Below are 14674 nucleotides of genomic sequence, written 5' to 3' on the forward strand. Positions count from 1 at the left end.
AGCAGCAAACACAAACACAAAATATAATCTAAGCCAGATGGGTTCCAAGGCGGCAGCTAATAAACCTCATGTTGTTTGTGTTCCAGCTCCAGCTCAAAGTCATATAAAGGCAAACCTCAAATTTGCAAAGCTCCTCCACCATAGAGGTGTTCATGTAACCTTTGTCAACACAGAGTTCAACCACAACCGCTTTCTTAAATCTCTTGGACCCAACTCCCTTGACGGGTTGCCCGATTTTCGATTCGAAACTATTCCTGATGGCCTTCCAGCTGGTTCAGATCAAGATGCAACCCAAGATGTCTCTTTGGTCTCTGATTCCATCAACAACAAACTCTTGGCCCCGTTTCGAGACCTCCTTATGAAACTCAATGACAGATCAACTTCCAACAGTGATATCAATCCTCCAGTGACTTGCATTGTTTCAGATGGTTTCATGCCATTCACAACCACAGCTGCAGAAGAAATTGGAGTTCCTATAGTGCTTTTGTTTACTATTGCTGCATGCAGCTTCATGGGCTATAAGCAATACCCTGCTTTGGTGGAAAAAGGTCTTGCGCCCCTCAAAGGTGAAATAAAGGTTTTTTAAGGAATTATTTGTATGATATTATTTATTAACAAATGAAGCTTTTCTCTAATTAAATCTTACTTTGGGTGTTAATTATGTAGATGAGAGCTGTTTGACAAATGGCTTCTTGGACAAGGTAATAGATTGGATTCCAGGAATGAAAGGTATTCGTTTGAGGGATCTACCGGCGAATTTTCGAACTACAGATCCCAATGACTTCGTGTTTAACTTGTCCTTGGAATCAATTGAAAGAGTTCATAAAGCTTCAGCAGTTGTGCTTCATACTTTTGACGCATTGGAGCCAGATGTTTTGAATGCTTTGGCATCTATGCTTCCACTTGTTTATGCCATTGGCCCTGACCAATTACTTCTCAATCAATTACCAGAAGACCCTTTGAAGCATATTGGATACAGTTTATGGAAAGAAGAAACTGAATGCCTCGAATGGCTAAAATCCAAGGCACCAAATTCAGTTGTGTATGTGAATTTTGGCAGCATGGCAGTCCTGACACCACAACAACTTGTTGAGTTTGGATGGGGACTTGCGAATAGTAAGCTTCCTTTCTTTTGGGTAATTAGGCCTGATTTGGTTGTTGGTGAATCAGCAATTTTGCCACCTGAGTTTGTAGCTGAAACAAAGGAAAGAGGTCTAATAGCAAGTTGGTGCCCACAAGAGCAAGTCCTTAACGACCCATCAGTCGGAGGGTTTTTGACACACGGCGGTTGGAATTCAACCATTGAGAGTTTGTGTGCAGGAGTGCCTATGCTTTGTTGGCCATTTTTTGCAGACCAACAAACAAACTGTTACTATGTTTGCAATGAATGGGGAATTGGCTTGGAGATCAACAATGATGTCAAGAGAGACCAAGTAGAGAAGCTTGTTAAAGAGTTAATGGAAGGAGAGAAGGGTAAGAAAATGAAAAATAAGGTCATGGAGTGGAAGAAAATAGCAGAAGAAGCCACCAGTCCACATGGTTCTTCATCCACAAACTTAGACAATTTAGTGAATCAAGTGATCTTAAGAAAAAACTAGATTATTTTCATTAAAGTTTTAACCCTGCGTACCATTAGGCCTCTCTTCTCTCTCTAGTCTGAAGAGAGAAAAAACCTTAGGAACCTACAGCAGCCGCCGCCCCCTTTGGGGGTCGGTGGCTGGTTCCCCCTCCTCCCTCGATCCCTTCTCCTCTCCTATCGTCCCCTCATCCCCTCCCCTACTCCTTTCCCAGCTCTTCCCCTTTCCTCTCCTCTTTTCTTCTCCCCATCTTTCTCCCCTCTCCTCCCTCTCTTATACCCGTCCCCTCTGCATCTCACCCGCCCTTCCTCCTTGTCCCTCCTTTCCTTTTGCTGCTTCCCTTCCTCGCAGTTCTAGGCTGGGATTGTGTGACTGGCTCTTTTGGTTTTTCGGTTTTCTTTTTTGCAGATCCGGAGTTGTCAATTTTCAAGTTGCTTTGGGACTTCTTTGCTGCCTCTGTTGGTTGCTTTGCAGATCTTTTGTCAACTTGGGTTGCTGCTTTTGATTTCGTGTATTTTGTTTGCAGTTTCGGTGTTGATTTTAGTGCTTGTTGCAGTGTCTATTTGTATTTTATTTTACTCGTGAGAGTTAAAAGTTGTAATTGCACTTGTATGTGTGATAACCCAATCCTAAATTAATATTTCATTATTAAAATATTCAAGTAAAAGATAATTTTATAACAGTTGAATTTTTGTTCGGGAAAGAATTTGGGGATTTTAGTAGTACCGTTGCGTAGAGTGCATCGATACGAGTTCGTAGACACCTAGTGGACTCAAATCAGAGTTTTATCGAGAAAGTTGTGATCTATAGAAGTGCAATGGCACAATCGTAATTTGGGAGAAGTCAAAATTTAATATACACCAAGTCAGATCTTCCCACTCCTGTATTTGATGAGTTCCAAGTCTGGTCAGTTCAAGTCCCACAAATATTCTCTTCATTCCCCCACATAGAGTCCCACAAACTCATCATAATTCCCAAACCCGTCAGAACCTCATCAAAACCCTACAGACCTGTTTACAGGTCCAAAACATCCACTTCCTAAGCTCAAACCGAAATCGTCCCTTCTTCAGACTTGTTCATCTGCGAGTCGACTAGAACATATCCAAAAGTGAGCCAAGTCAAATAAATCTAGACACCTACAACTCAGTTTGAGGGGAGGCTGTTCAGTAGAGACTGGTGCTCTGGGTAAGGCACGGGTCTGGCTTTGCATGGCCGTTGCTGTTCCTCGTTTGGTGTTTCTGTCTTCATAAACTTTGTTCCTAAGGTTGAGATCTCTAATATATCCAAATTTGAGAGCCATTCAAGTTTGTTAACCATCTGAAAGTCTGTCCAAGGTTAGACTAGTTACCCTCTTTCTTTCTATCTGCTGGTTACACTCTATTGTCGACTTAATCACTATTGAAAGTAGCTTTCTCATACTCTAATGACATCTCGCCCTTCATGAAAGTTGTTTTTATATATCTCAACTATAAACTATCAAAATTTGAGTTTCATCCCAGAAATATAGTAAGCTAAAACCGTGTTGTAATGTCACTTGCTCATTCTTATCTACTTTGTTGATGAAGGCTCTGATTACCCCATGCATGTCAATGTCTATTGCTTCTTCGACAAATCTTCCTTCATAAGAGTTGTAATTCTGTTAGAGAACTATAGCATTCCCAAAATTCCCAGCTATTGGAGATCTATAACCATCCGAAACCCTGTTCAAGCTTAGCTAGTGATATACTATCCTGATTGTACAACACCTTACTCACTCTTGCATATTGATATTTCTTGCTCCGATTGCAAAGGCTCCTTCATGATTGTTGCTCCGTTTTCTGTTGTCTACCAAATATCCGAACCTTAGCCCAAACGAAGAAGTTTAGATACCTAAAACGCAGTTTGAGTACAAGCTGTTCGTCACAGCCTGATTCTCTGCGTAAGGCTCGGGTTTGGCCTTCAATGTCTATTTTCCACTATTCTTTTGGTGAAATAGTATTCATCAAACTTGTTCCTCTGTTCAACAGCTATGACATATCACAATTGCAAGGCCATTGGAGATGTCTATCTACCTCAAATCGTGTTCAAGGTTAGACTAGTCTTCACTTTCGTTCTGTTTGCTGATTTCACTCTAGTGTGCCCTTATTCACTCTTGCATGTGGCCTTCCTTTGATCTAATGGCTCCATTCCTTTCATTAAAGTTGTTTATCTATGTCTTGGCTATAGTCTGTCAAAATTGGAGTTTAATCTAAGAAGTGTAGTCATCTCAAAGCGTGTTGAAGTGTTGCCTGCTCATTCCTGTCTGCTGTATTGATGTAGGCTCGAATTCTTTCTTGCATGTCAATTTCTATTGATCATTCAAAACAGTTTCTTCATATGAGCTGTTCCTTCATTAGAGAACTATTACGTATCCGAAATTCACAGCAATTGTAGTTCTCTAACCATTTGAAACCTTGTTCAAGGTCAGTAAGTCCTTTGTTCTGCTGTTTTAACTCTACAGCACCTTACTCACTCCTGCGAGTCGATTTCCCTTGCTCAGATGTCCAAGGTTGTTTCTTGAATGTTGCTCAATTTTCTGTTCACTACAACATATCCAAAGTTGGTGGCCATAAAACAAGTTTAGGACCCTCGGACGTAGAATAACTGAAACAAGTTCCTCTCTTGTTGTCAAGTGTTGTAGAAGCAAAATATCTCAGATTATAGGTCAAATAATTAAGCCAATCAATTTGGGAATTATTTGACATAATTGGGAGTTACTCAATTTATTGGGAGTTACCTTATTTAATTGAGATTTATTTGATTCTTGCCTTAATTAAGGATTTGATTTAAATAAAATCCCTAATTACACCAATCTCACCAAATCAGGGAAGAATAATTTCTTTCCATATGTGGAATTATTCTTCTGAAACCCTAGCCTTCGAGGCCCCTATAAATAGATGGCTACGCACAAGGGTTAAGGTACGTCTAAAATCCTATATGAAACTCTGCAGAAATTCCCTCTCACAAACCCTAGCCACCATAATTCTTTCTCTCTCACACACGGCTCCGGCCACCTGGTTCACACTCTACATACATCTCCGTACCCTTTTTAGCTATTGTTTCTCTACGAATCAATTAAACTAACTTGGGCATCGGAGGGCCTTTGCCCAACACCCCCTCGGGTGTGGTCCTCTTATTCCGATTTATTTTGCAGGGAGAAAAAGATGACAAAGAGGAAGGAGGAATCTCGATTGAATATGCTTGTGGGACAAAAATCGCTCCCACAAATTGGTGCTTTCATTGAGAGCGAGAAATAATACTCAAAGCGTGCTCCAAATCCATTTTCCAATCCTCCGAAGCCTTCCACACAAAAATGGTTGGAAGCAAACGCCCTAGGAGCAAAATCACTGCCACGGCGCACTCCGGAACTACCAAAACCTCGCTGCCACAGCGAGGTACAGCTGCTGCCAGCATTTTGCAGCAGATTCCCACGGCTGCCAACGCTTCCCAGCAGGCCCCTAGCGAGTTCCAGCAGCCCCTGGTGGCTGCCCCTGTCATCCAACCACCTTCAGAGGCCTCACAACCTCTCAAAACAACTATTGTAGCAACCGGACAGCCACCAAACCGTGGGGACAGCTTCTTGCAGCTGCAAATCACCCCCGTGAACCACCAAATAGAGGCTGGAATTGCCGCACCACTCTCGGCTGCACCAAACCATGGCCCCGTGGCCTCCTCCACCTTGCCACCGCAAGGGCCAAGCGACATCGCCATCTTGGAGCAAATCCATTCGTTCCCTCCTTTGCAACCACACTTGATGTATGCACCCGTGTATGCATCTAATGGAGCCCTAGCCCATATGTCATTGGGCCCGATCCACACCTCTCTTCTCGACCTACGCAGTCAAGCGGGCCTTAATTCACAGGTTAATCAACTTGTGCAGACGGTCAACGACCAAAACAATCTAATTGGCTAACTACTCAGGCAGATCAACTTGAATCAAGGCCCTGACCTTGGAGACTGTGGCAAGGAGAAAAGGATCAGCGAGCATACTGGCGAGCATCTTGAGAGATCACAGACTAGTCGGACAGGGACAAATGGGCAAGGGAGAGAATGAGGTCGTGCTGAAGAGACACAGACATCTGCAAGTCGTACTTTGAGTCGGTCGACAATCCGTTCAAGGTTAGATCTAAGGACCAATGTGCACGAGAGGTTGGGCCCACAGTCCAATATCCACGTTCGCTTGGGCCCGCAAAGAAGTGTCCATTCAAGGGTGGGCTCACGGGGGGCACGAGTCCATGAACAATTGCATGACGAATGCAATGACCGATGCTCACCAACTGGCTCGAGAACCAACTCGCGATGACAACTCGTGGAGGAATCTTCGCAAGCTCAATCCACCAATCTACCTCACGAGCAGGGCAACCAAGAAAGTCAACCTCTGCAAGTCAACCATCCCCGCCTGAATCACGAAGGTCACCAACGTGATCAGAAAGCCATGCGCGCGAAAGATGTCGAGAAGCTCATAAACGACCGACTTTGAAATTTAAAGATTGGCAGAAATTTCGAAGATGCTCTACACAGGGAGGTGGACCAAGCAAACTCTATGACTCTCACCGCCGAAATCGAGCAGGCTGCTACCCCGAAGCGGTTCTCAACGCCTTCGTTCACGCATTTCAAAGGGGATTTCGATCCCGAGAGCCATCTAAAGCACTTCAAAAGCGTCATGATCCTCTACATGGCCAACGACACGCTGATGTGTAAGGTGTTTGCAATGACCTTGCGAGGAGCAACCCAAGACTAGTCCCACACCCTGCCATTCGTGTTGACCAGCAGCTTGAAAGAGCTAGCTTACGTCTTCACCAAACAATACACTTCTTATCGGATGATAAAGAAGAACCCTGACCACCTGTACAACCTGCGCAAGAAGCCCGATGAATCCCTTCGAGACTACATCAAGAGATTCAAAGCAGAAAAGGCCAGCATTGTAGGATGTGATGATCGAATCGCATCCTTTGCTTTCAAGAAAAGTCTTCCAGCTAAACACGACTGATATCGCGAGCTGACTATCACTCATAGCCAGACTCTGGCAGAGGTCTTCGCGACTACGGAACGCTACGTGCTCTATGATGACGATCGAATCGCTACGAAGAAGTCTACTAAGCAGGAAGATCAGCCAACCAAACGGGCAAGCCAAAGAAGCGACAAGTTTAACAACAGGAACAAAGATAAACGTAGGTCGCACCCACAAGGAAACGCTACGGCAGAAGAGAACTACACCAAGTTCTCCACCCTCATACATCAAATCTTAGCCCAAGTGAAGGACAAACTTTGGGTAAGAAGACCGTCGCCCTTGAAAGGAGATCCAGACAAGAGGGATACCAGGAAATACTGTGCCTTCCATGGGACGCACGGGCACACTATGAATAACTGGTTTGTTTGGAAAGCACACCTCGAAGAACTCGTGAGAGAAGGTCACTGCACAGAATTAATTGCGAAGTAGGCCATTCAGCGAATTGAGGACCGCGATACCGCCAAGGAGCCACCTCCGAAGGTCATAAGGATTAACACAATCCTAGCTGACTCCGAGGAGTCTGGGTTGACCAGCAAAGAAAAGAAGAGGAAGATCAAACAGGCCACTATGATCTCCCAAATCTCGACCCGCCTTCCACCAACAGAAAACGATCCCATGATTGGCTTTCAAAAGAAAGATCTAGTTGGCTTCGATATGCCACACAACAGTGTCCTTGTCATCGGCATTCTAGCCGCTCAGGCTATGGTCGACCGAATTCATGCAGACAAGGGCAGCGCAGCCAATATTCTGCAATTGGCAGTCATCCAGCAAATGAGCTTGGAGACAAAGATCAACAAATCAGTTAGGTCGCTGACTGGCTTAAATGGCACAATGAAGGTTACTGTGGGTACAATAGATCTCGATGTCTACTCCCCACCTGTAATCAGCTCGTAAACATTCATGGTCATTGATGAAGTCTTACCTTACAACGTCATTTGGGGCAGACCATGAATAGGCAAGATCAATGCCATCACCTCCACCACACATCAGAAAATCCGCTACCCAATCCCTAGGGGCGGTGTCGGCCAGATCAACAGCGAGCAGGCAATGGCGAGGAAATGCTCGGCTCAAGGGCTGAAGAAAAGCAAGCAAACACAGTTCCTGCATGTGAATCAGGCATATCTGAAGGGAGTAGAACAACCAGATCTCTGGCTAGAAAGGAAAGGGAATAGGTAACCCCTTCTAGCAATCAAAGCATCAGGACCAAGCCGAGGGAATCCGTCAGGAGGTCTCTCCTGAAGAAGGATGGAAACCCGAAGAGGACGTCGAGCTAATACCCTTAGATCCTGACCAGCCAGACAAAAAAGCACGGATCGGCTCGCGCCTAAGCCCAGACGAAAAAGTGAAGCTGACCACCTTCCTATAGAACAACAAAGACATGTTCGCATGGTCGCCATCTGACATGCTCGACATCGACCCGAGCAACATCTGCTACCGGTTCCATGTCAACCATGCCAACAAGCCGGTCGCGCAGAAGAGACACAACTTCTCTCCTGATGAAGTCACCTTGACAAATCAAAGCCATTCTCAAGATGAAGTCACCTTCCACAATGAAGGAAATACAAAGTCTGACGGGTAGAGCAGCGACCCTCAACCAATTCCTCTCGAGATCTTCAAAGCTTTGAAGAAAGGACAAAAAGACAAGTGGGACGAGGAGTGCGAAGTAGCTTTCCAAAATCTAAAAACTTACCTCACTTTACCTCCCCTGCTCTCAAAGTAAATTCTCGGTGAAGACTTGTTCATGTACCTGGCAGTGTCTAATTCGGCCGTTAGCTCAGCTCTCATATGAGAATAACTGGGCCCTAACATCTGGTATTCTACATGTCAAAAGCTCTCCTCGATGCAGAGACTCATTACTTGAAATTAAAGAAGCTCATTTTGGCCCTTGTAGTTTTCGCGAGAAAGCTGCGACCCTACTACCAGGCTCACCGAGTCATCATCATGACCGACTTCCCTTTGAGATCAATCTTTCACAGCCCTGACGCTTCCCAGCGACTCATGAAGTGGGCTATAGAGCTAAGCCAATACGACCTCCTCTACCTGTCAAAGACTGCAATAAAAGCCCAGGTTTTAGCAAACTTTGTCGTAGAATTCACCTTATCAGCCGAAGAAGAAAAGCTGGTCAACAAAAAGAAGGAAAGTTCGAGAGCAGACAGGACCTCCACTGAACCTGGCCAACCCAAAGACATGAAGCAGTTGGGCGTAGACAGAGCATCAAACCAAAAAGGAGCTGGAGCTGGCGTCGTCATCATCACCCCGAATGGAACCCTGTTAGAGCAAGCTATCACGCATGGCTTCACGGCCTCAAATAACGAGGCAGAATACGAGGCATTACTCGCTGGCTTGCGCTTGGCAAATAAGCTATCAATCAAGAAGCTGGCCATCTACTCAGATTTATAGCTGATCACAAATCAAGCCTCAGGTGAATACATGGCGAATCACCCAAGGAAGATCTTGTACCTTGACAAAGTCCAACAAGTGCCCCGAGCAGAGAACACACATATTGACGCACTGGCAAGCCTAGGATTAGCACTGGAAACCCAATTCAGATGCTCACTACTACAAAAAGTGAAAAAGACGACCAGAAAAAGACGATGGTAGAACAAAAAACCGTCGTTGTTTTAAAAAAGACAACGGTAACAAAAAACTGTCGTGGATAAGTGACTTAAACAACTAAAAAACGGAGGTACTATTGAATTTTTTTTTTATAACGACGCACACAAATAAAAAAGCGTTGTCTTATTAAAAAGGTTTTCTTTAGAGTTAAAATCTGACCAAAAAACAACGACAGCAGGTATGACAAGCGTCATCTTTTAAAAATCAAGTGTCTTTTTTTTGGTAAAGACATGGTTGTTTTGAAAGAACTGTCGTCTATTATATGTAAAGATGACGGTTTTTTTTTATATAAAAAGAGTCGTCTATTATATGTAAAGATGAAGGTTTTTTTATGAAAAGGGTGGTCTATTATGAAGTAAAGACGACAGTTTTTTTATATAAAAATGGTCGTCTATTATGAAGTAAAGACGACGGTTTTTTTTTATAAAAAGGGTCGTCTATTATGAAGTAAAGATGACGGTTTTTTTTTAAAAAGGGTCGTCTATTATATGTAAAGATGACGGTTTTTTTATAAAAAGCATCGTCTTTTAAAACACGCTAAAAAAAGGCCGCTTAAGTGAATTCGCGCTCGACAAATTTTCAAATTTTCCCCCGTCTTTGAAAACCTTATCTCTCATTAACAAGCGTCGTCTTTTAAAACACGCTAAAAAAGGCCACTTAAGTGAATTCGCGCTCGACAAATTTTCAGATTTTCCCCCGTCTCTGAAAACTTTATCTCTCCCTCCTTGAAACCTCCTGAGCTCCTCTCTTCTTGAAACCCTCCTGAGCTATCTGAAACACTCCATCTCTCACCTTTCTACTCCTCATACGTACCTACCAGCCATCGGCGCCATCGACACAGCGACGCCGTCAACGCCATCGACGCAGCGACGCCGTCAACGCCATCGTTCTTCGCATCAGTCATCACCAGCCTCCATCGACGCCATATTCACAGTCAACGACGACGATGTCCTTGAAAACAGATCTAGAGACCTTACGAGATGGGAAAATCCTAGAACATCAGATCTGGTCTTCGATGTCGCCTGGGGTTCGATGACAGATTTCCATCGCGCCTTCTTGGTGAGCTCTCGCCATCCACGTCACAAAAGCAACTCTAAGTTAGTCAAAATGTTCTTCTGTATTGTGTTACAAATGAACTTTTCCTGCATAAGCGTATGCTTGTATAGATGATGCATATTTTTTGTTAGTTAAGATGACCTTGAAAACAGATCTAGAGACCTTGCGAGATGGGAATATCCTAGAACATCTTATTTGGTCTTCGATGTCGCCTAAGGTTCGATGACAGATCTCCATCCCACCTTCTTGGTGAGCTCGCCATCCACGTCACAAAAGCAACTCTAAGTTAGTCAAAATGTTCTTCTGTATTGTGTTACAAATGAACTTTTCCTGCATAAGCTTATGCTTGTATAGATGATGCATATTTTTTGTTAGTTAAGATGACAGCAAGATAATGTAATCTTATTGTGGTTTTTGATTGCTCAGGTAAGATGACATGGCAAATAGGTACTACAGCTTATATCGAGTGCAGCTCAAAGGCCCAGTTGGTAGGCAACTTAGAAGAATATAAGATCCATTTGACCAAGATGACTTAGAACACTACTCCAAGATGATAGCTGAATGTGGAGAACAAGTACAAATTGTGGAAGATACAACAACCATAGGTTAATGCTTTGGATATGGTATTCTGTAATTATAGGTTATAATGTTATAAATATGGTATTTTGTATGGATATAGTAGGAATCAAGATTGGTAAACAATGTAATTACAATTGAATCTTCAAGTTTTATGAAAGAAATAATTTTTTAGGATATCTAAAATGAAATTAGTACATCATTTTTACAGATAATAAACGGCGATTTTTTGGAACAAAACCGTCTTTTTTAGATTTAATAGACGTCTTTGGATATAATAAACGACGGTTTTTTCAGAAAAAGTGTCGTCTTTACATTAAATAGACGGTTTTTTCAAAAAAAGTGTCGTCTTTACATTCAATAGATGACCGTTTTTTCAGAAAAAGTGTCGTCTTTATATGTAATAGACAACGGTTCTTTTAAAAACCTTCGTTTTTACATATAATAGACGACGGTTAATTACCGTCGTAGTTTGACTTTCAAAAAGATGACGATCGATTTAACGACGGTTTGAAAGAAAAAAAAGACGACGGTGTTTCCCCGTCGTCTATTTCAATTTTTGTAGTAGTGGCTCCATCCCAGTCAAACACCTTGACCGACCAAGCATCGAAGAAATATAGTCTATCAAGACAATGCAGATTGATGAGGACCTCAGCTAGCAAGACCCCATCATCGACTACTTGATGAACGAAAATCTGCCAACGGACAAGTCTAAAGCTAGGAAGGTCCGGCAGAAGGCCACAAGATACTACATGCAAGGCGACAAGCTCATCTGCAAATCATACTCCGGCCTTCATCTCACCTGCATAAAATACCCTCAAACACTTGAGCTTCTCTGCAAAATTTAAGATGGTGAGTGTGGCAACCACTTTGGGGGCAGATCACTTGCCCAGAAAGCTCTAAACATAGGCTATTTCTAGCCTACTATGCGCCATGACTCCACCGAATATCTAAAGAAATGTGATCGCTGGCAGCGGTACAAACCGGTTCCTAACCTGCCTACCGAAGTCTACCATCCGCAGAACAGTCCATGGCCATTCATGCAATGGGTCATTGACCTAAGAGGTCCCTTGCCATCGGCGCTCGCCAAGAAAGACTTGATGATCGTTGCCACCGACTACTTTACTAAATGGATTGAGGCCGAAGCTCTAGCCTCTACCAAAGAAGCTGATGTGGAACGATTCATCTGGAGAAATATCATCTACCGGTTTAGCTGCTCGCAATCGGTGGTCACCAATAATAGCTCACAATTCATTGGCAAGCAGATCATCGCCTTCTTTGCAAAATACAAGATCAAGCAACACCTGTCCACCCAAAGGTATCCACAGGCCGAGGCATCTAACAAAATCATATTGGATTGCCTAAAGAAGAGGTTAGAAGGCGCCGAGGGGAAATGGGTGGATGAGCTCCCTGGAGTACTATGGGCTTATCGCACCACCAAACGAAGATCGACTGGAGAAACCCCATTCTCCCTCACCTATGAGTCGGAAGCAATTATCCCTCCTCACATCATTGTCCCCTCCATAAGTCTTGAGGTGGGCAGTGTTGATCAGAACTCCGAGCAAATGAGGCTCAACCTTGACTTACTTGAGAGTGAGCGCAAGAAGACCATTATCTGAGTCACCTCCTATCAGAAACAATTGAAATCCTACTACGACAAAAGAGCTAAGGTCAGACAATTTCAACCAGGCGATCTTGTGCTAAGAAAGACTTTCATCACTGCACCAAGATAAGGGTCAAAGAAGATCAACCCTAACTGGGAGGGTTCTTATTTGATCAGCCAGTTCGGGGGCAGAGGAAGGTACACACTCGACACCATGAATGGAAAGGAAATTCCACGACAATGGACTGTTAACCATCTTCGAAGATATTATCCATGACGTTTCCTCCTATCTGCTCAGTTCCAAGCAAATGACTGAGCACCGCACAATTGTAAAAAAGAAAAACAACTGCTGGAAGTTCTAGAGTGTCTCAAATGCCCACCCAAAAAAAAAATAGTTGCCCATAAGGAGCGTCCTAAGGGAGACGCAGGGCGATGACTAGAAGTGTCATACGGGAGAGGCAACCCGCAAAGAAGTATCCTCAGGGAGATGCAGGGTGCGCTTGGAATTTCCTTAGGGAGGTCTCCATGCTTCTAGGGAAGTATCTAGGTTCCTATCCATTTCCTAAGGGGGGCTGGATAGTCATACAGTTGCCCATAAGGAGCGTCCTAAGAGAGACACATGGCGACGACCAGAAGCATCCTACCACTACTACAATTTTCCCTTGTCCTGGCAACTCTCTATGGTCAGTACAAACCCCTTTACTGGCGGAAATTCGTCAGTAATAGCTTCCTGACGAGTGCAGCGACGAAAATGAGGGTCGTCAGTAAAAGTCCCGTCAGTACTACTAATACTGACGAACTTTTGCAACTTATTCGTCAGTAAAGGTCCATCTTTGACACAAAGTCATAAAGTGACTCTAGATTATTACTGACAAAACAAATGGCCAGTATTAAATTTTTTTTTTCTGTCAGGATTATTGTTTTAGGATTGGATAGTAGTGGCCAAACATTTGTCAGGATTGTTCTTAACCAAAACAAAATAAAAATAAAAATTGATTGTTTGTCAATTTCTTTGTGCGCTGATGCACCATTAAATATCTTTCTTTCAAATGCCTTTTGTTTTGTAATCTGCACATTTTTCATTCTTAAAAAAATTAATTGATACTGACAATGTAATAACAATTATAAAGTACACTAATATAAATACTCAAAGATTTATCGATATACAGCCACCATCCTTAAAAAATATAAAGTACCAATGTTGAATAGAATAGCCAAATATACAAAGGTTTGCCTACATCAGTAGAGTTCAAAAACTTTTGTTGCCCAACCTATTCAAAACTATGCCATGCCAAATGTCCAACCAGTACACTACAAAAGTATGCATACTGTGACTCAAGGTGCCGTAGTTGTGTCCTCGCAATCTCTTGGATGACCCTGCCTTCGTCTGAATCCAAGGCACCTGGTGTGGTTTAACCCCAAGTCCTTCACCAAATGACTCAACAAATGCAATGCCAAAGGGTATGGACTATTCCAAGAAAAGAAGGATCATCCTTGCCTACCTTTTAAGTGCTTTTATTCTCGAACTCAACCAATAACGTTCCTACATGTCACATTGATATGTGGATCACATACCAGAACATAAGAATATGGTCTTATCAAATATTAGCAAAAAAAGAAAAATTGCATCAGCTTGCCTTTTAGAAAATAACATAAGCTTTTGTCTATCTACATTATCATAACACAAATAAAGTGGATTGAAGGAGCAGGGTAGATTCAAATTTTACAAAAACCAAAGCCTGAGTCATGTTTCACATAATTGGAGGTTCTAAAAATTAAATATATTGACAAAAACCATAATTGAAAGAAACAATGACTAACATATAGAAAGTAGATACAGAACATGTGGCTGACCTGCTATTTCTAGAAATTGCCAATGATGCAACCACCTCTGCAGACAGAACATATATAGGACCATAAGCATGCCGAAAGTATTCATTCCCAATTAGATGTCCTGATTTCTCATACCTGAATAATAAATTAATGGATGGATTCATAAATATAAAAAAATAAAAAAAAGAATAAATCAATCACAAAGGTAAAAGCTCTGATAACAATTTTAATACCATTTCATTTTAGGGTCAGTGATTACTAGTCCTTTCTTCATGCATCCAATGTAGGTTTGTGAATGTGTTCTCTCCTTGGCTAGAAGTGTTGCTAGTTGATCTGAGAATGGTAGGAAAAAAGGCAACAAAAAGATCAACAGGGCATTTTCAT

General features: G+C 42.7%; 2 protein-coding genes and 1 long non-coding RNA gene across 3 annotated transcripts; 2 read left to right on the plus strand and 1 right to left on the minus strand.

Moving 5' to 3' along the window:
• LOC148295957 (7-deoxyloganetin glucosyltransferase-like) lies at window positions 1–2235 on the plus strand. The gene is made up of 2 exons (XM_088249753.1): window positions 1–566; window positions 667–2235. The coding sequence occupies exons 1-2, from the start codon at window positions 38–40 to the stop codon at window positions 1596–1598; spliced, it is 1461 nt and encodes a 486-aa protein (XP_088105879.1). The 5' UTR covers window positions 1–37; the 3' UTR covers window positions 1599–2235.
• Window positions 2236–8427: 6192 nt separating this feature from the next.
• LOC148295958 (uncharacterized) lies at window positions 8428–9006 on the plus strand. The gene has a single exon (XM_088250657.1). It carries the CDS (start codon window positions 8428–8430, stop codon window positions 9004–9006), a length of 579 nt encoding a protein of 192 aa, XP_088106783.1.
• Window positions 9007–13570: 4564 nt separating this feature from the next.
• On the minus strand, window positions 13571–14674 carry LOC148295959 (uncharacterized). The gene is made up of 3 exons (XR_015834450.1): window positions 14524–14674; window positions 14312–14425; window positions 13571–14000 (listed from the first exon to the last, which is right to left on the minus strand). It is a non-coding gene; the product is annotated as an uncharacterized LOC148295959 (long non-coding RNA).

The sequence above is a fragment of the Prunus avium genome, chromosome 3, assembly GCF_965620075.1.
Source record: "Prunus avium chromosome 3, drPruAviu1.hap1.1, whole genome shotgun sequence".
Classification (NCBI taxonomy): Eukaryota; Viridiplantae; Streptophyta; class Magnoliopsida; order Rosales; family Rosaceae; genus Prunus; species Prunus avium.